Raw genomic sequence first — 25,567 nt, forward strand, 5'->3', positions numbered from 1 at the left:
GAGCTGGGTGACTGGGGGCAAGTCACTTCAGCGTGGCTCAGTGGAAAGAGCATGGGCTTTGGAGTCAGAGGTCATGGGTTCGAATCCCGGCTCGGCCACTTGTCAGCTGTGTGACTGTGGGCAAGTCACTGCACTTCTCCGTGCCTCAGTTCCCTCATCTGTAAAATGGGGATTAAGACTGTGAGCCCACGTGGGACAACCTGATTCCCCTGTGTCTCCCCCAGCGCTTAGAACAGTGCTCTGCACATAGTAAGCGCTTAATAAATACCAACATTAACTTCACTTCTCTGGGCCTCAGTGACCTCATCTGTCAAATGGGGATGAAGACTGTGAGCCTCACGTGGGACGGCCTGATGACCCCGTATCTACCCCAGCGCTTAGAACAGTGCTCTGCACAGAACAAGCGCTTAACAAACACCAACATTATTATTATTTATTATTATTATTATTTATTATTATTACCACCTCCCTGCTCATCAGAAAAACAAGGGGTGGAGACGGTCAGCCCCATGGGGGACAGGCACTGTGTCCAACCTAATTACTTTGCATCCACGGCGTCGCTTAGAACAGTGCCTGGGCCCACAGTAGGCGCTTAGCAAATACCATTATTATCATTATGACTATTATTATGATTATTCCCAGCTTCCAAACCCTTGCGAGCTGAGCTGCACCTCGCGCATGCGCACATCACTAGGCTCGCCCCCTCGGACTGGGGCGCGCCCCTAGGCGCATGCGCCCATCGCTGTGCTCGCCCCCTCCGACTGGGGCGCGCCCTTACGCGCATGCGCCCATCGCTATGCTCGCCCCCTCCCCCCCATGGACTGGGGCGCGCTCCTAGGCGCATGCGCCCATCGCTATGCTCGCCCCCTCCGACTGGGGCGCGCTCCTAGGCGCATGCGCCCATCGCTATGCTGGCCCGCTACGACTGGGGCGCGCTCTTAGGCGCATGCGCCCATCGCTATGCTCGCCCCCTCCGACTGGGGCGCGCTCCTAGGCGCATGCGCCCATCGCTATGCTCGCCCCCTCCGACTGGGGCTTGCTCCTAGGCGCAGGCGCCCATCGCTATCCTCGCCCCCTCGGTCTGGGGCGCGCCCCTGTGCGCAGGCGCGCTTCGCTATCCTCGCCCCCTTGGAGGGGGGCGCGCCCCCGTGCGCAGGCGCGCTTCGCTGGCCCGGCCCCTCCGTGGGGGCTCCGCGCGTGCGCCCTTCGCTGGCTCCGGCCCCGCCCCCTGCCTCGCGCGCGCGCGCGCGCCTCGCTCGGCCCCGCCCCTCCCCCCGACGGCGCGGCTTTGGCGCCAAATCGGGGCCCCCGGCCCGCCCCCGTCGCGCGGCGCCCATTGGCGGGCGGGGTCCGGCCCCGCCCCCGCCCCCCAACGCGCCTCCCCATTGGCCTCCCCCGCCCCCCGCCCCGCCCCCGCCCCGCCGGGGAGAGGACAGGACAGGCCCGGCCCGGCCCGGCCCGCGCGGGGGCACCGGGGGCGCCGCCGGCCTCCCGCTCCGACACCCGCACGGCTCACCGCCCCGCCCCGCCCCGTCCCGCCGGGTGAGTCCTGCCTGACCCCCCCCCCCCCCCCCAGCGCGCCCCCAGGTCACCCTCCATCCCCCCCTTCTCCAGGTCCCCCCTCCTTCTCCTCCAGATCGTCCCCTCCCCCCCATCCAGGCCCCCCCTCCTTCTCCAGATCCTCCATTCCCCCTATCCAGATCCCCCCATCCAGATCCCCCCTATCCAGATCCCCCCCACCCAGATCCCCCCCACCCAGATCCCCCCCACCCAGATCCCCCCCACCCAGATCCCCCCACCCAGATCCCCCCCACCCAGATCCCCCCATCCAGATCCCCCCTACCCAGATCCCCCCATCCCCCCCACCCAGTTCCCCCCCATCCAGATCCCCCCACCCAGATCCCCCCACCCAGATCCCCCCACCCAGATCCCCCCCATCCAGATCCCCCCATCCAGATCCCCCCCATCCAGATCCCCCCATCCAGATCCCCCACCCCTCCCATCTAGATGCCCCCTCCCCCCCTCCAGGTCCCCCGTCTCCCCCACTCAGATCCCCACCCAGGGCACCCCTCCTTTTCCTCCAGGTTCCCCCCCCCCCATCCAGATCCCTTCCACCCGACCCAGATCACCCCTTCTTCTCCAGATCCCCCACCCAGATCCCCCTGTCCCCCCTCACTCAGATCCCCCCCCTTCCCCCCACCCAGGTCACCCCTCCTCCTCCAGGTCCCCCCTTTAGATCCCCCCCTCCTTGGTCCCCCCATTCCCCTCCCACTCATCAATAAATAATCATAATGTTGCTATTTGTTAAGCGCTTCCTAGGTGCGGAGCGCTGTTCTAAACGCTGGGGGAGATACAGGATCATCAGTCATCCCCACCCCCCGGTCACCCCCCCTCACTCCTCTCTTCCCCCCCACCCCCAGGTCACCCCAGATCCCCCCAACTCAGTCACCCCAGACACCCCCAGATCTCTCCTCCCCCAACCCCCAGCCGAGGTCACCCCTTCCCCCCCAGCTGACCCTTTCCTGCACCTCCCTTCTTCCCTCCCCCACCCCGATAAATAATAATAATGTTGGTATTTGTTAAGCGCTTACTATGTGCCGAGCACTGTTCAAAGCGCTGGGGTAGACATAGGGGAATCAGGTTGTCCCACGTGGGGCTCACAGTCTTCATCCCCATTTTACAGATGAGGGAACTGAGGCACAGAGAAGTGACTTGCCCCCAGTCACACAGCTGACAAGTGGCGGAGCTGGGATTCGAACTCATGAGCCCTGACTCCCAAGCCCATGCTCTCTCCACTGAGCCACACTGCTTCTCCTTCCCCCTCCTCCACCCGGACTCTCCGGGTCTCCCGGTGGGAATATCGGGACCGGGAAGGGATTCCCAGGCTGGGCCCGGCGGGGGTGGGTGGGTGGGTGGGGTTCAGCCGGGCCAAGGGGGGGACCGTTGGTCAGGTTTGCTCGAGTGACCCGTCCGGCCAACCATCCCCTCCCCGAGGGCCAGCAGATTGCGAGCATCCTGAGGGTAAGGGTCACCTTTGCATCCTCCCAAGCGTCTAGTACAGCGTCCCGCCCCGTCGGTCACCCTCGCCGTGCTGTCCTCTGAGCTCCTTGTGGGCGGGGACCGGGTCTAAATCGTCCTGTCGTATTCTCCCGAGCGATGAGTAGAAGCAGAGGGGCTCGGTGGAAAGAACCCGGGCTTGGCAGTCAGAGGTCGTGGGTTCGAATCCCCGCCCCGGCAGCTGGGGGACTGAGGGTGAGTCACTTGGCTGGGCCTCAGTGACCTCGTCTGGAAAATGGGGGGTGAAGACTGGGAGCCTCACGTGGGACAACCTGATGACCCCCGTATCCACCCCGGCGCTGTGCACATAGTAAGCGCTTAACAAATACCAACGTTATTATTATAGTCTAATGGCTACCAGAATAAAGAGAGGACTTTTTTTCACACGAAACTAAATCCAAAATAATTAACTGAGCTCAGCCAAACACCTCGCCGTGGTGCAGGATGCCCCGAAGTTTGGGGAGCTCTGGCACTTGGGTGCTGTGGACCTCCGGCGCGTCATTCACGTGCTCTACCTCGGTTTCCTCACCTGTAAGATGGGGTGACCAGCCTAAGTTCTCCCTCCCCCTTGGACTGTGAGCCCTGCCTCAGTTTCCTCACCTGTAAGATGGGGTGACCAGCCTAAGTTCTCCCTCCCCCTTGGACTGTGAGCCCTACCTCAGTCTCCTCACCTGTAAGATGGGGTGACCAGCCTAAGTTCTCCCTCCCCCTTGGACTGTGAGCCCTGCCTCAGTTTCCTCACCTGTAAGATGGGGTGACCAGCCTAAGTTCTCCCTCCCCCCTTAGACTGAGCGTCCTACGTCTGATCCGATCATCTTTCGTCTAATCCAATGCTTAGTACAGTCCCTGGAGCACAGTAAGTGATCCACGACTACGACCGGCCTCGTTATTTTCTTGAAACTTATTTTTTAGCCCTTCGGCTCCCAGGGCCTTGCAGTCAGCGGAATGGCTTCTTGGGAGTGAGTCTCTGAAGAGCACGGGCTTTGGAGTCAGGGCTCATGAGTTCGAATCCCAGCTCCGCCACTTGTCGGCTGTGTGACTGTGGGCAAGTCACTTAACTTCTCTGTGCCTCAGTTCCCTCATCTGTAAAATGGGGATTAAGACTGTGAGCCCCACGTGGGACAACCTGATTTCCCTATGTCTACCCCAGCGCTTAGAACAGTGCTCGGCACATAGTAAGCGCTTAACAAATACCAACATTATTATTATTATTAATCGTACGGTCATTTTTACGGCGCGCCGACTGTGTGCAAAGCACCGGACCGAGCGCTTCAATTAGTTCGTTTCCACCCTCACAACAACCCTGTGAGGTAGGGAGACAGGGCAGGGATGATTATCCCCATCTTGCAGGTGGGGAAATTGAGGTACAGGCAAGTTAAGTGATTGGCCCACGGTCACACGGCGGGTTAACAGCACCGGTGGGATTTGAACCCGGGTCCTCCGGCTTCTAGACCGGCGCCCTCCCGCTTCTCCCCGCCACGTAGATAATAGTTTCGGGGGGACCGTTTCTAGGATTCTGATGCTCCAAGTGTGTTGACTTAATAATGTTGGTACTTGTTAAGCGCTCACTATGTGCAGAGCACCGTTCCAAGCGCTGGGGAAGACACAGGGGAATCAGGTGGCCCCACGTGGGGCTCACAGTCTTCATCCCCATTTTACAGAGGAGGGAACTGAGGCACAGAGAAGTGAAGTGACTCGCCCACAGTCACCCAGCTGACAAGTGGCGGAGCTGGGATTCGAACTCATGAGCCCTGACTCCCAAGCCCGTGCTCTTGCCACTGCGCCACGGTGCTTCTCACGACTTTCCCAGGCGTGACAGTAGTTCTGTGACCCTACTTATTCCCTCATTCGGTAGTATTTATTGAGCGCTTCCTAGGTGCCGAGCACTGTACTAAGCGCTTGGAATGGACAAATGGGCGACAGATAGAGACGATCCCCGCCCACTGACGGGCTTGTGTGAGCTCCCTCTTTTTCTCCCTCTTAGAGACTGGTCACTTATCTCAGATTTGGGGGGGCCGGAGTGGCTAGAGGCCTCCGAGGCCAAAGGAGGTGCTAAGTAAATAACTTAAGGAATAATAAGTTAGTTAATATTAAGTTGCTTAATAACTTAAGGGCTGAAGGAGCAGGTCTCAACACCAGGCCCGAGGCCCCAGACTAGAAGAAGCAGCGTGGCTCAGTGGCAAGAGCACGGGCTTGGGAGTCAGGGCTCACGAGTTCGAATCCCAGCTCCGCCACTTGTCAGCTGGGTGACTGGGGGCGAGTCACTTCACTTCTCTGTGCCTCAGTTCCCTCCTCTGTCGAATGGGGCCGAAGACGGTGAGCCCCACGTGGGGCCACCTGATTCCCCTGTGTCTCCCCCAGCGCTTAGAACAGTGCTCGGCACATAGTAAGCGCTTAACAAATACCAACATTATTATTCCCGATGGTGACTTCTGGCTCAGGGTGGGTGGGAGATCTGGCCCAAGGAGGTGCTAAGTGGCTAATGGCCCCCGACCTTAAGACCCCCGAGATCTTGTTCAAATCTTGTTCAAGGCCGCGGCCCGCCAAGTTTAAGACCCAGTTCTCACTTAGGGGTAGGTGCCGGCTCCTCCCGAGGCCTGGATTTGGCTACCGAAAAGCCCCGCGGGTCTTTAGAGAAACAGCCTGGCTCAGTGCAAATAATCATCAGCATAATGTCGGTATTTGTTAAGCGCTTACTGTGCGCCTAGCACTGTTCTAAGCTGGGGTAGAACCAGGGCCATCAGGAGGTCCCACGCGAGGCTCCCAGTTAATCCCCATTTTACAGATGAGGTCACTGAGGCACAGAGAATAACAATAAATGATGTTGGTATTTGTTAAGCGCTTACTTTGTGCAGATCACTGTTCTAAGCACTGAGGGAGATCCAGGGCCATCAGGAGGTCCCACGGGAGGCTCACAGTCTTCGTCCCCATTTTCCAGATGAGGGAACTGAGGCACAGAGAAGTGAAGTGACTTGCCCACAGTCCCACAGCTGACAAGCGGCAGAGCCGGGAGTCGAACCCGTGACCTCTGACTCCCAAGCGCGGGCTCTTTCCACTGAGCCACGCTGCTCTCCCTGCAAAGAGCAGAGGCTTAGGAGTCAGGAGGTCATGGGTTCGAATCCCTACTCCTGCCACCGGTCAGCTGTGTCACTTGACTTCTCGGTGCCTCAGTTCCCTCATCTGTCAAATGGGGATGAAGACTGTGAGCCTCCCGTGGGGCCGCCTGATGACCCTGGATCTCCCCCAGCGCTTAGAGCAGTGCTCGGCACCTAGTGAGCGCTTAACAAATACCAACATTATTACGATGAGTCTTTAGAAGCCAGGCTGAGGGACAGCAGCAGGAGAGAGAAGTTCATTTCTCTGTCGGACTCTGTGGTGCTGGTTTTTCTGGGGGTCCTTTTCGGAGTGGTCTCCGGCCAGAAATCTCTTGGCCACAGGAAGGGCTGGGCGATGGGAGGAGCTGCAGTGTCAACACCTGGTCCCAGGCCTGGTTCTCACGTAGGGGAAGGTGATGGGCCCGAGGGGTCTGGCCTGGGCACAAAAGAGCCCTGCAGGTCCTCATTTGCAGCCAGACTAGCAGGAGACAAAGGTAAGCAGGAGTCAGAGGTCATGAGTTCGAATCCCAGCTCTGCCACTTGTCAGCTGCGTGACTGTGGGCGAGTCACTTCACTTCTCTGGGCCTCAGTTACCCCATCTGTAAAATGGGGATTAAGACTGTGAGCCCCATGTGGGACAACCTGATTCCCCCGTGTCTCCCCCAGCGCCTAGAAGAGTGCTCTGCACATAGTAAGCGCTTAACAAATACCAACATTATTATTAAGCCCCCTTTCTCTTGCTCTCCCAGACCAACAGCCTTCCTTCTCGGTGCTCAGTCATAATAATAATGGTATCCGGTAAGCGCTTACTATGTGCCAAGCACCGTGCTAAGCACTGGGGTAGATACAAGACAGGTTGAACCGTCCCCCATGGGGCTCACGGTCTCAACCCCCGTTTTACAGATGAGATGACCGAGGCCCAGGGAAGTTAAGTGACGAGCCCCAGGTCACCCAGCAGACAAGGGGCAGAGCGGGGATTAGAACCCACGTCCTCCGACTCCCTGGCCCGGGCTCTTGCTGCTAGGCCACGCCGCTTCTCTAGACGCTTGGGGACGGGAGGATCGCCAGGGGCAGGAGGGCGGGACTGAAGCCGGGGGGGGCCGGGACGGATCCTGGGAAGAATTGACGAGAAATTGGAAGTGAAAGAGTAGATTGTGGCGCTCGGGGGAGGGGGGAAATGGCAGATGGGGTCATCGGGTTGGAAGTGGAGTGTAAGAATCGGTGGAGCTGAAGGGGGTGAGGTGGAACGAGCAGTGGTTTGTTACCCCAACCACAGCACTTGTTACGCACCTACCTGATACTCTGTGGTTTCCCCAGCTTTAATTCAATGTAATGTTTGTATCCCGCTCTAGACCCGGTGGGCAGGGATCCCGTCTTGCAACTGTATTGCATTTGCGCTCTTCCGAGCCATTTTTCTTTCAAGAAAAACTTCCGTGACTTCCCTTGATAGTCCATTCCAGGGTTTCATCACCCCGATAGCGAAACCTTCTTTTTTTATGGTACTCTTTAAGGACTTATGATGTGCCAGGCCCTCTATTAAGTGCTGGGACAGGTCCAAGATTGTGAGGTTGGAATAATAATGTTGGTATGTGTTAAGCGCTTACTATGTGCAGAGCACCGTTCTAAGCGCTGGGGGAGATACAGGGTCATCAGGTTGTCCCACGTGAGGCTCCCAGTTAATCCCCATTTTACAGATGAGGGAACTGAGGCACAGAGAAGGGAAGTGACTCGCCCACAGTCACACAGCTGACAAGTGGCAGAGCCGGGAGTCGAACTCATGACCTCTGACTCCAAAGCCCAGGCTCTTTCCCCTGAGCCGCAGAATACAGTCCTTCGTCTCTCATGAGGCTCACAGTCCTAACCGGGGGTGGGGGGGGGAAGGGGATTTAATCCCCATTTTATGGAGGAGGTAACTGAGGCACATCATCGAGGTACTGAGCGTTTACGGTGCAGAACAAGAGTGCAGTACAAAAGAATTAGCAGACACATTCCCTGCCCACAGCGAGGTTGCAGTCTAGAGGGAAACCTAGAGTCAAATATTATTATTGTTGTTGTTGTTATCAAGAGGGGCAGAGAGGCATAGATAAATTGATCTATATTCAAAAGTAAGCGCCCTAGCCAAACCAAGATCTGTGTTCTCTGCCTTGTGGAAAAATTAGTGCGTGACATGACTGGTGAAGCCGCTTGATTTTTTTCAACGTCCGCAGATGGAGTACGTCAGAGGAAACTAGTAACATGGCAGCGGATGACGACACTGGAGAGAAGATGACATTCGATGTTCTCTGTGGTAATATATTGAAAGGCAAAGTGTTTTCCTGCATTATTTTCACGCGTGTCTAATCAAAAGCGGTCCAGGTTTGAAAGTCAGTGGCGTATGCTGACCGATGGGCAGTTTTAGCACGGCACCGCTAGTTTGGGAAATGGTTCTGGATAGTGTCTGGATTATGTATTGAGAAATCGTATTCTTAAACACGTCATTTTGACGAACAACTTTCAGAAGAGAACCTATGCAAAGTGCTGGGTATTTAATCCCTTGAAGGTGCGCTAATTTAAATACGATAATGAGAGTGACCGCTTTGAAGTACTCTATAAACTGAGCCCAGATTAAAAAAAAAAATCAGCACACTGATTACTGTTGTAATCATTTGAAGGGAGTAAAGTGCCACTCATATTTGCATTGAATATGATAAAAGAAAGGCGTTCTTCATAGGGTAAAGGTTAAATACATTCGCTCCTCCTTCTGGAATCTCATTAACAGGTTAGAGTTTGTGGTTATCTCCTATAGCTCTTAGCGGGAAGAGTCACATGGGTAGACCCGAAGACGTAAATTCTGAGCGTGGTTAAATGTGGTTTATCCGTACCTAGCGAACTCCGGGAGTGCTGGTGGTTTGATCCGCAAGGCGGGTCGGGGCTAGATTTCAACTAAAGTCGGTGGAATTGAAGCTGAAGTTGGTGGACAGGCTCAGCAGAATCAGGCCGGCAGTGGCAGCAGCGTCTCCCAGGGTGGCTGGTCACTTCTGACTCACAGGTCACCCGGCTCCTGCCCCCGCCTAAGAACATCATCTCTCCTCAGCTCAGAATCATCTCATTTAGTGGCACTGTTGGTTTGTGGGGGGGTGGGGTTGGGGGTTTAAGCACATTTGAGAAGCTTAGTTCGAAAGTAACGTTTGCCCCTTTCCTTGCAGCTTCTCCTCTGAAGAGCAACGATGAGAGCTCAGTGGACATTTACGCAGGGTTGGACCCCAATGTCACTGGTACGTTGACGGTGTGAAAGCGATGGTCGCAGCAGATATTCACCCCGCCCTCAGCCCTACAGCACTTAAGCGCATGTCCGTAACTTACCTGTTTATATTCTTGTCTGTCTTCCCCCCTCCTGGCTGGTAAACTCCTTATGGGCAGGGAATGTGTCCACCAACTCTGTCGTACTCCCCCGAGGGCTCAGTGTGGCATTCAGCACGCAGTGAGGACTCGATAAATACCATCGACTGATCGATGGACTCATTAGAATTACCTAAATAGTATCCAGCTGTCATTTTTCCTTACCAAGTGCGAGGAGCTCGGTTCTGTAAATAGCACGTTGACATCAATAAGTGTGGGAACTCAGAAATGTATTTTTTCTGATTGCCTCGCCCAGGATTTTTAACTTTTTCTTCTTCTAAATTGCACCTCTGTTCATAAAGTTTCCCTCTTCCTTGCATAGCTCCCTTGTACTTGTTCCTCTTCATTCCTATGCATCCAGTACATTTCCTCCCCACCCCCTCTAGGCAGCTCCTGCTGCTTACCATCTTTACCCCTGGTTGGCCAAAATGGCTGGTCACCCAGTGTTCGTTGACAGTCTTAACTTTCCAAGATGCAGACCTCATCATGGAAAATACATTCACCTCCCAGAGGTTTAGTTCTCTCAAATTGGTTCATTTGCATCCAGGAGGCACTGATTAATAGGCCTGGTTTATTGCCACGCCTCTGTCTTTCTCATGGAAATTCACCCTTTCTCTCTGAGCTATATAATGATGTCTCCGCAAGCCACTACTGCGGGGGTTTACTTCCATGCTTCACGTTGGCCTTTTTAAAATTACTGTTTAAAACAGCCTTTCAATAATAAAGTTGCAAAAAATTTACCAGCTCTCCAAACATTTTTTCCCCAGTTTATAATCTTTACCACCCCCGAAGAATTTACCCTTTTTGTTCTCGCCCCATCTTCACCTCAAACTCTGGCAGAAGTGAAAACCCATAACAATCAAATCCTTTTCTTTTAAGCCCCCTAAAGCCCTAAATCCAGTGGAAGTAAGTTGACGTTAACTTGCCCAATTCCCTCACCCTTACAGGGAGGGAAAATAGATCAGTTTAACTCTAACCAAATGAATGTTTACAAAGACTTCAGTATGAGTGTGCCTGTGTGTCTGTGTTAGTGTGGGTGTGAAAGAGAGTTAGTAAGGGCACATGGGCATCTACGTGAGTGGGCATTTCAGGTGCTCTGCTGACGATCCTCCCCTAAGCAAGGTCCCACTGCTCTACTTTGGGCCCGTTATGGCTCAAAGAGTCGGGCAAGGATGATTCTTCGTGTTGTGTAAGGGAGAGGGGAAATGGATGTTGTTTTCCCCTCTGAATTTGGCTTCCTGTTATTACCTGCCCAATAAATGTACCCTCCATTCATCTGTAATAATTGTGGTATTTATTAAATGCTTTCTCCATGCCAACCACTGTACTACCTGCTCGGTTAGATACAAATTAAGCAGGAGGGACACAGTCCCTTCCCCATACGGGGTTTGTGTTCGAAATAGGAGGGAGAGGAGGTATTGAAACCCCATTTTACAGATGAGGAAACAGAGGCCCAGTGAGGGGGGAGTGACTTGCCCAAGGTCACACAGCGGGCAAGTGGCAGAACCGAGATTAGAACCCAGATCTCTCTGATCCGGAGGCCCGTGCTCTTCCCACCAGGCCAGATCTCCCAAGTTCCCTCTTAAAATTAACAAAAAGCCAAATAAATGTTGCAAGTGAAGCGTGTGCGTTTTTCCCGGGGAGAGGGAAACAGTCAAGCTATTATAACCTTCGAAAAACCTTTGTTCCAGAAAATACTTCCAAGCCTTGTACGCCATCTAGAAATTGTTTAGACCTGTACGAGGAGCTCCTGACTGAAGAAGGAAATGCAAAGGAAGCAACATATAATGAAGTAGGTGCTAATATTCGATAGAGTAAATATTCCTGAAGCCAATACAAGACTGCATAGACTATAAGCTTACTGTGGGCAGGGAACACGTCTACCAACACCGTCGTATCGAACTCTTCCAAGCACTCAGTACGCTGCTCTGAACACTGTGAGCACTCAAAAAATATATTTAATCACTTAATTTGATTGATTTGGGGATGTCCTATTGGAAAGAGAGAGTGAGAGATACTTTGAGAGATTTTAATCCATCTTGACAAAGTTTTTGTAATTCAGTTAACTTAAATTCTCAGGAAATAATTCATCATGCAGCCATTATCCTGAAACTTTTGCAATGTCTTAAATTATTGAACACAGAAAGCAGTTGATAGCTGCGGTAAGTATTTCTTGAAGCGGAAGATGTCTCCCCAACACCAAAAATCACTCAAATTTTCTGTCAGCATTTTAACTTCATCCTGTAGTTGTGATGTAGTGAACACCCCAATGTGCCAGGATACATCGGGACTCTCCCCCTTTGCGACTGTAAAATCTCATGGTAGAAGCATGATCATGAAATCATCACTGTTGTCCCATATTGATTTTACGGCTACCTTGAAATTCTTAATTGAGCAAATGCAAAAAATCAATCCTGTGTTTTGCAGTTGCAGGTGGAATTTGGGAAATGCCAGAGACAAATCAAGGAGTTGATGAAGAAGTTTAAGGAAGTTCAGACACAGGTAGAGTGTGTTAACAGAATCTGGGCTGTTGGGAATTGCTTTAATAGAAATGTAATACTTTATACTGGGGTGTAATAGAGTAGAAGAACCCATGGCCTTCTGACTCCACTGTGCCATGTTTTGGAGGCCCAGAACTGCCATTCTTGTCCCTGGACGAACTTGAGGATTCCTGGTGGATGTAGCTTTTTGGCCTGTCCTGCCCCAGGACCCGGGCAGCTGGCAGTGGAAAATGGTATGGGCGGTACCGGGCTGCCGGCATTCTCCGGAAGGCAAACTTACCCCACTCCGACGCTGTTTGGGGCTGTTGAGTCCTCCCTGGGTAGAGTGGGGTCAAGGTACTTGTTCTTTTCCCAAGGTTATATCTGGCTTAAGGAGGGAGATGTGGCTCAACAAGACCAAATTCTAGACGAGTGGTTTCATCCTACCAAAAGGTGTGCCCCCACTGACATTTAGGTTCGAATTGGAATGAAATGTCTGTTGGTTTTGTAGCGCACACTTATCGCGGGAAAATGAGCTCATTCAGATTGCATGTAGCTTGCCAATAGCTAGTACTTCTTGTTGCCATGGCACTTTGAAAGGTTTCCTATTTTGATTGCTGTCATTTTGGGCTACGGTTCATCTATTCACACATGTTTCTTCAACGCAGAATCTAAGTCTGCAAAGTGAAAACCAGTCCCTGAAGAAGAACATTTCAGCACTTATCAAGACTGCTAGAGGGGAAATCAATCGAAAGGATGAAGAAATTAATAGCCTCCACCAAAGGTACAATGAGAATTGACAAATATACTGCAGTTACTTAAGTCGTATGACTCACTCTTTAGAATCGGTCCCAGGAATATTTGGTGCATTAAGTGGAGATGGTTGAGAAGCATTTTCATGAACTATTGGTCTGTACTGTAATTTTGTGTAATCCAACTTTAAAAAAAAAATGTCGATAACAGATCCCGACACTTTTAAGAAAAAAGGGAGTAGATTTAGTGTTCTGCCTCCCTCTGGCTCTGTCTTCCGTTCCTCAGCCTACGTGTGACTTTGAAGGTCCTTGCTACATTGTTCACTCCTCGAGGGGAAGGATCGTGTCTGCTAACTCGCTTGTACGCTCTCAGTAAGCATCGATAAGTCCTTTTGATTATTGGAGCTTGGGCAACTTGAAGCCCATGTCAGACTCCGGCAAGGTAGGACCACCCATCTAAATAGGAAGTATCTGACTCCCTGTTCACTGGACCCACAAAGATGCTGGAAAAAAATCTGGTGGACCAGGCATAAGGTGACTCTCATTCCAAAGTCCCGAGCTGGTGTGCTACGTGCTCTGCGGGGAATGTGAGCAAAATCAGTGAAGACAGAATGCCCAGAAAATTATGCATAGGAGCCCCATCTGGGAGCAGACCCATTGGCACACAGTGAGGAGAAAAAGGATGACACGCATAGATCAGAGTCTGTGAAGCGATCAAGATACTGAGAAAGAGAAATGGGTGGCACATGAAAAAGTGTAGCAGGGGGCAATCTTTACATATCCACAATATGAAAATGATTGTCTGACGATTGTCTAAAGATGATGCGGTGTCGTCCTGGCACTTGGATTCGCACCCTTTATTCACCCTTCCCTTAGCTCCGCAGCACTTATGTACATAGTCATAATTTGTTTTAGTCTCCCCTCCAGACTGTAAGCTCTTTGTGGGCAGGGAACGTGTCTGCCAATTCTGTTATATCGCATTGTCCCAAGAGCGTATTACAATGCTCTGCACACAGTAAGCGCTCAATAAATATGATCAATTGATTGAGTGCCATTTACAGTTGAATAACTTTCATCTCTTTCCAACCAGACTCTCAGAATTTCCACATTTTCGAAAGAACTACACCAGAAACTACCTTCCAGGGTCAACAACTTCAAGATCCTCAGAGGCGCCTAAAACGAAAGATTTTAAATCCAGAACTTCGCATTTAGACGAGAGCCCGAAGACCGATCCCAGACCGAAAAATGACTCCTCAAAGGACATTTCCCACAGCACTTCATTACCAGACCTGGAAAAGGAAGTCAAAACACACGTGGAAAAGAAAAGCACTTCTCATCTACCAGCTTCTCCTGAGAAACACAGTAGCAGCGGCATCCGGTCTCGGGCACACAGTCAGACAGTTGACCGTGGCTCGAGTGAGGAGAGAAGGGGAAGGAAAGAAATAAACTGTAGCCAACAGTACAGCAGGGAAAATGATCGGTGGAGAAAGGATGGCCCTGGTGGCAGTGCAGAGAGGGAGTCGAGGGGTGCAGACGTTAATCGGCGGTCCCAAGGGCAGCCCGAAAAATACGGGAAGAGTGAACAGAAGCCAGAATACAAAAATAGCAAATGTCGAAGCCACCCAGATCCAGAGTATAAAAGTCCCCATGTAAGTTCTGTGCGGGAGAAAGAGAGCAGCATTAGGGAGAGGTCACATCAGCGAGGAGATTCCCAGGGGGACGAGAGAGTAGAGAGACAGAGTGAAAGATCCCAAAACCTAAATAGAAAAGAGCTTAAATCCTACTTCAAAGATGACCGGAAAAGTGACCCAAAAGCCAAGTTCTCGGAAAAGGACGAGGAGCAAAGGCGACGGTGTGGGAGAGGCGCCATCCCCCATCCCAGGAGCGAAATGGGGAGAGACCCTCATTGGTCAACAAAGGGCCATCCGGAAGAACGACGAGGAAGGGAAGGAGACGGTAAAAGAGACAGAGGGCCCAGTGACCAAAGTTTCTGGGATGGAAGACCTTCCCCTTCCACTTCTAGCAGTAGGAACCACAGGCGCCCTTACTCGAATGAGAGCAGCAGCAAGCACGAGTGGGAAAACTCCTACTCCAAAGCAGAAAGACACAGAACCGAAGAGAAAAGGAAAAGAGAGAGAGAAAGCAAAGAAGAATCCAGACACAGATCTGAAAGAAGAGGGTCCAAAGACCATCTCCAAAAGGCTGAAAAAGAAACAAAGAAAGTTCCCATTGAAGGAAAGCCAAAGAACGGGCACGAGCAAAACGACCGAAGCAAAACCTCTAAAACGGAAGACGTCCCAGAAGGGACCGTCAGAAAAGAACTCCACCTGGAGAAAGTCAAAGACTTTCCGACTGCAGTAAAAGGCAAGGATCTAAAGCTGAGTTTTATGGAAAAGCTGAATTTGACTCTCTCCCCTGCTAAAAAACAATCACTCGGTCAGGAAGATCCAGTTGAAACGATGGATCGTCCTAAATCCTCAATTCGAAGGGATACTGAGATCCCAGTGGAAACAGAAGCGGTGCTTTCTCTTCGCTGTGGCACAGTTGAGGCTTCAGAGGAAATCAAGTCACCATTACAAGAACCAAACGATAGCGTGCGGGCATCCGAAGAACCCAAGGTGAACCCTCCCGCGAGCCAAGTGGAAATTGAAACCGGTGATCTGGTTCAGAGTGGGCAGTGCCCTTTGCCGGGTACCGATACAGAGTCCTCCCCCCACCCAAGCGTGGGGCAGGAGGGGCTCAGTAACGGAGAAGTTCCAGCGTCCGATACAACGGCCCAGTTGCATTCAGATGTTTCTCCTAACCTTGGCTTAGAACCGGAGACCGTAAGTAATGACGGAGTCGGTTTGCCTGACATCCTCGAAAATGCCAAGGAGAGGACATCTGACACCTCCGTGGGGATGGTCGACACCAACGACGAGAGCCTCGAAGGAGACGGAAACAGCGTTTTACCGGCAGTCGTTTCCGAGAAGGCGGATGTCGTCTCCGAGCCCTGCCTGGGGGACGGGCCAACTGCCTTTGATAATGGTGGAAATTTGGAGTCCCTCTTCTGCAGACAAGGAAGCTTAGAATCCTCGCTTCAGAAAGATTTGATGGACAATAGCCCTGAAAACAGAGACATGAACCCTCGATACCATGATGATGAAAACAGAGACATGAACCCTGAATACCATGATGATGAAAATTCCGTTATCAGCATTGACCTCAATCATTTGCGATACATTCCAGAAGCCATCAGCCCACTGAACAGCCCAATTCGGCCCATAGCTAAAATTCTCAGGGTAGAAAGTCCTTGCAAAGTTCCGGTGTTGAGAAACAACCATAAAGGTAATTGTTCTTTTTTTTTTTCTTTCTGTTCTTTATCTGTTCGGGGGAAAAAGTGACTCAATGCATCCATTTTTGGAGACGTCTGCCCAAGCCACATTTAGTTATCCTTTGTCCACGGTTTGTGGCAAGGGACCGGCCTCTTTGAGGATCGTTGTGGAATCTGAAAATGGCCGTCCTGTTCTACAAGGCACCAGAGGACTGTCAGCCTCACTGGGCGGGGGGGGGGGCGTCCCGAGCCTCGCTTTTGCCTGTCTGGGGCTGTTGTAGGGGTGGGTATCGGGCCTGGGGAAGAGAAACTGCCAAGGAGCAAGAGCAGGCTCTCCGGGAGCTCACATTAATGTTGGTGTTTGTTAAGCGCTTACTATGTGCCGAGCACTGTTCTAAGCGCTGGGGTAGACATAGGGGAATCAGGTTGTCCCACGTGGGGCTCACAGTCTTAATCCCCATTTTACAGATGAGGGAACTGACGCACAGAGAGGTTAAGTGACTTGCCCACAGTCACACAGCCGACAAGTGGCAGAGCTGGGATTCGAACTCATGAGCCCTGACTCCAAAGCCCGTGCTCTTTCCACTGAGCCACGCTGTTAATTAATCTGGGTTATCTATATTGAATATTGAGCACTTACTGTGTGCAGAACTCTGAACTAGGCTCTTGGAAAAGTACAACAGAGTTGGTAAACATTCCCTGCCCACAATGTTTTGGGTTTTTTATGGTATTTGTTAAGCACCTACTATGGGCTGAGGACTGTTCCAAGTGCTGGAACAGATACAAGATAATTTCTCTCAGATTCTCGAGGTTCACCATGGCACATTTTGGTTGCCCACATTTGTACTAAAGTAATGAATCTCTCAATAGTAAATGTCATGATGGGTTCTAAATATTGAGTAGTCATCCTGAACGGATTATGGACTGATGTTAACAGGCTTTTCTTTTCGTAGATTTAGCATCGGCCGGCTTGCTCAGTTCTCCCACGAAGAATTTATCCAACGAACTCAACAAGGAGAATCGAAAACCAGTTTGCAAGCCCGACAAATGCTCAGAAACGGACCCCCATACAAATAAATATTCTGACGAACTAGAAGAAGGAGAAATCGTAAGCGACAGCGAAAAGCCCAATCTGGACAGAAAAGCAGACAACGGCAAGAGTCCCAACCCCAGATCCTCTTCGGCTGTGCAGAATGGAAAGAATCCACGAAAAAGAAAGATGAGCACTACGCACCTCGATGAAGACACTGGAAAGACAATCGCCGTCAAAATCCATCAGGTCAAGAGGAAGAAAGATAAAGCCTCTAGTAACTCTCCCAAATCTCTGAAGGCGGAAGAAAAAGATAAAGCCACAAACAGTTCTCGCCTTGAAAAAATTGTCCAGATTATTGTCGAGCCGACGTCGGTGCAAGAGGTTATGCAGATGCTAAAAGTGATAAGGAAGCACGTCAGGAAGAATTATATGAAGTTCAAGATCAAATTTTCAGTCATGCAGTTTCACAGGATTATTGAATCGGCGATAGTGAATTTTACATCACTGATCAAGTACCTGGACCTGTCTAAGATATGTCAGTCGGTAGACTTTCTCAAGCGGAGCCTCTGCGATGTTATAGAATCGAAACTGAAGCAGCTTAAAAAGAACGGGATCGTGGATCGCCTCTTCGAACAACAGTTGCCAGATATGAAAAAGAAGCTGTGGAAGTTTGTAGATGAACAACTCGACTATTTGTTTCTGAAGCTGAAAAAGACCCTCATGAAGTGGTGCGATGCCCTAAACCCGGGAAGTGATAGCGATGAGGGAAGGCTGGAAGCGACCGAGAAAGAGAAACAAAAATGCTCGAACAATCTGAGAGATGGGGTCGAAAAGGCCAAGAGGAGGACCGTCAAGGTCAGGTCAGAAAAGATCGGCGGTCCGGTCGACCGTAAATCTATGCTGGGGGGTCAGTCAGGGAAGCCTAACCCAGACAAAACCCAAAATATAAAACCGGATGCCTCGAAACAAGCCATTCCAACGTGCTTAGGTTCTTCGGTCGACAATGTGAAAAATTCCCGCCCCAAAGTCAGCCCCCCGGCGCCCAAGGAGTTTCAAAGCACACCGCTTTCCCTCAGACCCTCCAGAGACGCGCCCGAGGCCGAACAGGCCGTCCGATCCGGTCCCCAGAAGCCGGAGCGGAGTTTTGAAATTCTCACCGAGCAACAGACCTCGAGCCTGACTTTCAATCTGGTGAGTGACGCCCAAATGGGCGAAATATTTAAAAGTCTGCTACAAGGCTCCGACCTCCTGGAACAGAGCGTAAACAGCATCGACCGAAGTCAGTGGGAGCTGGAAACGCCAGAAAAGGCCCCGGCGGAGGCTCAGAAGCGCGAACCGGTTTCCGTTTGCGCCGCCGACGAGGCGGCCTCGGGCGGGGCCTCTCCGGTTCCGAGGGCAACGGACGACGTACCCTGGGCGCCCCTGTCATCTGAGAAGACTCCGGCTTCGTCCACCAGGCTCCAGATGCCCGTCCACCCCGATGTGCTAGATGAAAGCTGCATGTTCGAGGTGTCCACCTGCGTGGCTTTGAGTAAAGAGAACGCGTGCAGCACGGAGAAGAGGTCTTGCATCTCCTCCATTCTCATCGAAGACCTGGCGGTTTCCCTAACGGTGCCCTCGCCCCTCAAGTCGGACGCGCACCTGAGCTTCCTGAAGCCCGAGACGTCGTCCGGCTCGACTCCGGAAGAGGTCATCAGCGCCCACTTCAGCGAGGACGCGTTACTCGAAGAAGAGGATGCCACCGAGCAGGACATCCATCTGGCTTTGGAGTCGGATAATTCCAGCAGTCGATCGAGTTGCTCCTCCTCGTGGACCAGCCGGCCCGTGGCTCCCGGCTTTCAGTACCATCCCAGCCTCCCCATGCAGGCCGTGATCATGGAGAAGTCCAACGATCACTTCATCGTGAAAATCCGGCGCGCGCAGCCGCCTGCCGCCTCCCTGGGCCTCGATTACGGTCGGACGAGTGATGAGTCGGTGGCGTCCTCGCTGCGGGTCAGAGAGGCGACCGATGAGGCGACAGAAGAAGGAACCGCCGGCCGGGGGCCTGCCGACGGCTCCGGAACTGAAGCGGAGATGTCCCAGAGCCACGGAGATGGCCGACTGTCTAATGAGGGAGAGAGCTCGACTCTTCGGACCCCGGTTCTCGATGTCCTCGAGCTCTTTGGAGAGACCTCAGAGTCCATGGGGATCGGGGAGGAGCGTGGAGACGAGGGTCTCACGGTTCGGCAGGGGCCCGGACCGAACGAGTCAGAGGAATCGTGTGCGGCCGTGGGGGTAGCCTCATCCCCCTTAGCTGGCCGCCTCGCCGACCCGCGCGTGGACTTGACCCCGGAACCTGCGCCGGTGGATGGAAATCTGGGCGAGCTTCTGACAGCACCGGGTTTCAAAGTTCATCAAACGGGACCTACGAGAAAGGACTCGGATTCCCAGGACCAAGTGGGGGAAGCGATGAGGGACAAGCAGAATGGGGTCGGAGAGGGCTCCGTCGACTCGACGCAGACTGCGAGCGAGAGCCGTCTCGGAGGGAACTCCAGAAGCTCGGGGAAAAACCGGGATCCAGGGAGCGGCAAGGAAGGAGAGGAGTTATCCTATGCAAATCCATCTCTAGGCTGTGAGGCTAAGGATTTGGGTCCCGATTTGACAGTGCAACCTCCCAGTTCGAATGAAGTAAAGGAGGATAAGCTGGCCTCATCCTCCACGTTCAGTGGTGTTGAAGAATGCCCCGACGTCTTGGCTAAAGCTCACAGAAAGCGGAAAAAGGATTTCAGTCTAAGTCATTCGAAGAAAAGAGAGAAAAAGGAATCTCCCCAGACTGAAGAGGAGTCTAAGAAAAATTCCCCAAAATGTGAAGCTAGTGATTCAGCCTCCCAGAGGAAATCAGCGAATAAGAAGCACTCACCGCTGGAGAATAAAGATTGTTCATCTTCCAGCGCTACCTCACCCACGAGCCTCTCTGCCAAAAATGTCATTAAAAAGAAGGGAGAAGTTGTCATTTCATGGACGAGGTAAACCTGCGTGTCCAGGTTTGAAGGGTCTTTTTATCCACAGCCTCCTGGGGATAGCCTTATCGCTTGAACCACCTTGATGAGAAGACATTTTCCAGGAGCGGGGGCCAGGTCACGCCGTACCCCATATAAGCTAAATTGGAAAGGAATCTCAGGGCACCATCTCACTCTGGTGGGAAATAATCCTAATTAAGCTCCAGGGACCACATTCATTTAGATTTTCACATTTCTGCCAATGGCTAATAGTAGAACCAAATTCCCCAGATCTGTAAACTTATTTTGGACCTTTAGCTTGGGAAAAAAAAGAGGGGGCGGGGGGCAATTTCTCCCCTTAACGGTGGGCTGGCCTGTCTGGAGCTCAAATCACTTCCAGGCAAAACCTCTCAATCAGTCGGTGGTATTTATTGAGTGCTTACTGTGTGCAAGTCGGTGGTATTTATTGAGTGCTTACTGTGTGTGCAAGTACTGTGCTAAGTTTGGGAGAGTACAGTTCAACAGAGTTAGTAGACATTCCCTGCCCGCAACGAGATTGCAGTCTAAAGGGGGAGACCACCATTGATATAAATAATGTATAATACATACTTTGTAGATGGGACCCCTCCAAGGGGGAAAACTGGAATCCTTGTTCCGTCATTTCTGTGACCGAGTACCTTCTTTGCATTCCCCGACGGTAGCATTGTTCCAGAGTTAAACGACCTTTCGTTTTTTGTTTTCCTCAGAGACGACGACAGAGAAATTCTTTTGGAGTGCCAGAAAACAGGGCCATCAGGAAAAACTTTTACCTTTTTAGCTGCAAAGTTGAACAAAAATCCAAATCAGGTATCTATCTGTTTAACATTCTCCTTGACTCCTCTACCCCACAGCGAGGGGGCTCATAGGATTCAAATTAAAGACATTGCACTGTCCCTTGCTACAGAATGGATCGACCAGGAAGTAGAGTTGAGTTTTCTGGATAGTTGTAAGCAGTTCACAGCATCGTTCTCAGCAGCAGTAGAAGCACGTTCAACATGGGTTGTTGAAGGAGAATCTGATCTTTTCCCTGCACTTCCCACTGAACGTATTTGACTGGAAAATTTTTAATCTTTATTTTGACTGGGAAAGTTGCTCAGTGCAAAAAAAAGAGTCATATTTATTGAGCACTTAACTGTGTGCAGAGCACTGTACTAAGCACTTGGGAGAGTAATAATAATGATATTTGTTAAGCGTTTACTCTGTGCCAAGCACTGTCCTAAGCGCTGGGGTTGATACAAGGTTATCAGGTTGTTAGGTTAGTTAAGTTAGGTGACTTGCCCAAAGTCACACAGCTGACAAGTGGCCGAGCTGGGATTAGAACCCATAACCTCTGACTCCCAAGCCCGTGCTCTTTCCACTAAGCCATGCTGCCTCTCTGTATGTAGTATAACAATACCATAATGTATACAACAAGATACAATTTACCTTGTATAGTGTATACACTATAACAATAATAATACTGTATACAATATAACAGATGCAATCCCTGCCTCAATCATTTTATAATCTGGGGTGGGGGAGAGACAGACATTAATATACATAAATAAATTACAGGTGTATATTTAAGTGCTGTGGGGCTGGGAGAGGGGAAGAACAAAAGGAGCAAGTCAAGGTGATGCAGAAGCAGGAGGGAGAAGAGGAAAGTAGGACTCGATCAGGGAAGACCTCTTGGAGGAGTTATGACTTCAGTAAGGCTTTGAAGGAGAGGAGAGTACTGACTCCTGGGAATTCATCATTCATCCGACTAAGAAACTCAAAATTGGGATTCTGCTCTCTACCAATGCCAAAACTCCAAGGACCTCATCGCTAATGTTTTTTTTTTCCTTCTGTCTTGCAGGTTTCAGAAAGATTCCAGCAGTTACTGAAACTGTTCAAAAAGTCAAAATGCAGGTAGCCTTCAGCTAACGCTGCTGTAGTGGAACAGGATGGAGTGGGTTTTTTGTTTTGTTTTTTCTGCATTCGTAGAAAACAAGAATGCCCAATGTTAGGGCGGCTGAACTGGGTGAGATGGCCGGCTGGACACCGGGGCGCCCCTACGTTGCTGCCCGCTTGCCTGGGTGACGTCAGATGCTCTGCCATGGTTCAGATCAGCACGACATTCTCTCTCCATACTTTGCATCGCTCTGCTGGTCCAAATTCGATGGAATGAGCAGGAGAAAGAAGATTTTATAGTGCTGAAGGAAAGTAAAACCGTTGAAGCCTCTTGGACAGTGGGTCTTACAACCCTAGATTGTCACGCTGCTGGTTCACAATGGAATGAGTAGAAGAAAGGAGTTGGTTTTTTTTTTAGTGCTGAAAGTAAAGCCATCAAAGCCTCTTGGATAGTGGATCTTACAACCGTGAAGTCAAAGTCGGTTTTCCCTCCAAGAAAGTTCTTGCATCAGGTTCAAGTCGACCACAGCCTTTAAGAGCCTCTGACCCTGTCATCCCAAGTCTGTTTTCAAGCACGACGAGAAGAAAGTCATTTCCAACTTGTCTGTACTTAATGCAGTCACAGTATCACTGCTCACATTCTCCTAACGACCTGTTGATTTCTGGTTCCGTGGGTTTATTAAAGCAATAATTATGCAGCCTGTTTAAAAATAGTGGTGAGCACACTTTGGCCGTTGAGCCTTGCTCCCTGTGGGAGGTGCCACATCGAGAAAAGTTTATCCTGCCCAAGGAGCCCAGCCAACTGTCACATCACTCTAACTTTCCAGATCCTTGCTGAACCACCATGGAAGTCTGTCCCTCAGCAGGTATGCTGGGAAGGGGAAAGGCTAATTGAGCCCAGTGCCCAATTCCCTCGGTTCACAACTGTAATTTGAAGGAAAAAATACCTTTTGGGAGCACCATTCTGTCCGTGGATTTCTTTTGACACGAAAGCACAGGAATGGTCCCTCAAACAGAAGGACCACTACAGCCGACTCCCAACTCTTTTCTGAGGTGTTTTCTTCAGCCTGTCTTTCAACAAAAGTGATATCATCTAAAGATTACCAGCTGCTAATGAAACTCGCCAGCGGAATTAATGTACTTAATGGATTGGGCAGCTTTCTAAATGGAACCTTTGTGGTCAGCAGGCAGAAGTTGAGGTACAAATCTTCCTTTAAATGCTTTCTCAACTGTTGAGAAAATTAAGTTGTTGACAGTGTTCCAGGTTCTGTGGATGCTAACTTCCTGCGTTTCACATTCTAGCATGAAATTCCACGTCGGTTCTTACTCACCTTTTATTCCGGGACTGGTACCTTCTACCTCCAAACTGAAGATCCTTAAGGCTATCATTTCAGGTGACCTGCATCCAAGCACTCTCTTTTAGAGCTTAACATCCTATTTTCCTCCTTGAGTCATTACAGTTTGAACTTTTCCATATGTCTACTCCCTTTCAGTCTTCGGAGTAGCCCAGCAATTAACGAACTGGGCTTAACCGTTAAGGGCGAAGCGTCGAAAGATTTCCCGTTTAAGGGTCGTCACTTCTAAGAGATGAGTCGCTTTTGAGGTTGAGTTCGAGAACCATACCCGTGGGAGATCTGCATTCACACATCACATGGTAAAAGTCCTTGGAGTCCTTTTGAAGACTTGCATTAATGTCACATGAAACTGATTTTGTAAATCAGTTTATTGAGCATGGGCTACCCCGGCAGAGTTTTCCTGTTCCCGTGAAGTTCCAGTTCCGTCGGAGCGTTTTAAGTGCTCATCTCGTTGTGGGGAAAAGCTCACAAAGATTCAGTACTTTCACAAACTAGGATTCATATTCCAAACATTTCCTTTTTTTAATTTAATTTCATGGAATTGTTATTGACTATTTAATTGGCCGCTTAATGTTCTATTTTTCTTGCCTCTTTTTTTGATGTTTTCTCTTGTAAATATATGTACAGACATGTATGGTAATGTAAAGTACTTTGTGTATATGGATATATATATATATATGTATATATATATATATGACTATATATCTTTGCTTAGCCAAAGAATTTTTAACTGTACAAAACAAATTTTCCTTTTGTATAATTTAAGTTTGCTTAACATAATAAAACCTGTAAAGCTCAGTTTGGATCAAAATGTTTTGAGTGTTTTGTGTCGTGTGCCCCCATCCCTTTCTATCCACTCCCAAAACAAAGTATTTCGACTTTTGGCGGGTTTTAATGGGTGGAACTGGATCCGCTCCTCTCTTCCGGTCTGAGATTTCAATTGTCTTTTCCTGAATTGATCTAGAAAACTCACTGTGTATGATGCCTCACCAGCAAGGGTCTGGTCTCTCTGTCACAGCTGTTATAAAGCGGTGGCCAGAATTTAGAACGGCCAGGGCCAGGAGGGGAGAGATCTGGGCATCAGAGTAGTTTTCACTGGTCCGTTTCTTACCCCTCGTCATAAATTCAAGTGGGGCTGCAATTTGCTCTGAAAAGCAGGTGCTGCCTAGTGGTTAGAGTATGGGCCTGGTAGTTAGAAGGGCTTGGGTTCTAATCCTGCCTCTGCCGTTTGTCTGCTGCATGGCTTTGGGCAAGTCACTAAACTTCCCTGTTACCTCATCTGCAAAATGGGGATTAAGACTTTGAGCTCCATGTGGGACGGGGACTACGTCCTACCTTATTACTTTGTACCCTCCCCAGTGTTTGGTACAATGCCTGGCACATAGTACTTAGCAAACAACACAGTTATTATTATTACCTTGGGGCTGCTGGGATTCACCATACTCCCTGCATAGTCAGTTTGGGTCAATCCTCAAGAGATCCTCTCCTCCCGAGAGTAAGATGAGGAAACAGGTGCAGAGAAGCAAAATGACTCGCCCAAAGTCCCACAGCAGACAAGGGGCGAAGCAGGGATTAGAACCCAGGTCCTTCTGACTCCCAGGCCCATGCTCTCTCCACTGGACTGCTTTTTCTCCATCATGATAGAGATGCTGGCGGAAACAGAACCTCTGCCCAAAGCCTCCCCGCTCCGGAAACGTCTGGCCCTGAGTCCTCCCCTCGCTCTCATCCGACCCCTGGGCCTTCGGTGCAAACAGCTTGCCAAAGTGGCAAATTGGATTTCACTATGCAGGCTGCACTGTGGCCATCGGAACTAGATGCTGATTAATGACAGGCTTTAATCACACTCTCTCAAAGTGCCCAAAAGCTTTATCGATAAATGTCGGCCGGCCATCAATACAATTCCGCGGTTGCGTTGCATTTACTTAAAGCACTTCTTGGGTTTTTTCCATCACTGTTACCGACCCAGTAGATGTTCCCGAGACATCCATCTTAGAACGACGGCACCGGCTAAGTGGTAAATTGGCACTGTGTGTGGAGATGGACAGCGTGAACGGGTCTTTCCAGAAATTGCTTAAGGACTTTGTGCAAGGGCACAAGGAACTGCATCCAACCTGATCTGCTTGCACGGTGCCTGTCCCACATAAGCCTCACAGTCTCAATTCTCATTTTACAGATGAGGTAACTCAGACACAGAGAAGTTAGGTGACTTGCCCAA

General features: G+C 50.6%; 1 protein-coding gene across 4 annotated transcripts; it reads left to right on the plus strand.

Moving 5' to 3' along the window:
• The first annotated feature begins 1,491 nt into the window (after positions 1-1,491).
• On the plus strand, positions 1,492-24,163 carry CASP8AP2 (caspase 8 associated protein 2). Of its 4 annotated transcripts, XR_003753704.2 has the most exons (11): positions 3,775-3,913; positions 8,360-8,439; positions 9,338-9,406; positions 11,222-11,322; positions 11,958-12,032; positions 12,679-12,794; positions 13,853-16,089; positions 17,029-20,113; positions 20,833-20,932; positions 21,963-23,196; positions 23,300-24,163. XR_003753704.2 is itself a non-coding variant. In XM_029047284.2 (10 exons), exons 2-10 carry the CDS (start codon positions 8,388-8,390, stop codon positions 22,017-22,019), a joined length of 5,892 nt encoding a protein of 1,963 aa, XP_028903117.1. In that variant the 5' UTR covers positions 1,492-1,542; positions 8,360-8,387; the 3' UTR covers positions 22,020-24,150. The 4 variants fall into 4 exon arrangements, 3 of the variants coding, with proteins under 3 accessions (XP_028903117.1, XP_007670034.2, XP_001507864.3); XM_029047284.2 differs by lacking the exon at positions 3,775-3,913 and adding an exon at positions 1,492-1,542 and having other exon boundaries at positions 21,963-24,150; XM_007671844.3 differs by lacking the exon at positions 3,775-3,913 and adding an exon at positions 2,973-3,021 and having other exon boundaries at positions 21,963-24,150.
• The last annotated feature ends 1,404 nt before the right edge of the window (positions 24,164-25,567 follow it).

The sequence above is a fragment of the Ornithorhynchus anatinus genome, chromosome 19 (assembly GCF_004115215.2).
Source record: "Ornithorhynchus anatinus isolate Pmale09 chromosome 19, mOrnAna1.pri.v4, whole genome shotgun sequence".
Taxonomy (NCBI): domain Eukaryota; kingdom Metazoa; phylum Chordata; class Mammalia; order Monotremata; family Ornithorhynchidae; genus Ornithorhynchus; species Ornithorhynchus anatinus.

Coding starts and splice junctions, on each gene's coding strand:
- CASP8AP2 (XM_001507814.4), top strand. CDS start 3,888: ATGCTTAGTACAGTCCCTGGAGCACA. Junction 11,323..11,957: donor AGGAAGCAACATATAATGAA/GTAGGTGCTAAT, acceptor TGTGTTTTGCAG/TTGCAGGTGGAATTTGGGAA. Junction 20,933..21,962: donor TGAACAAAAATCCAAATCAG/GTATCTATCTGT, acceptor TCTGTCTTGCAG/GTTTCAGAAAGATTCCAGCA.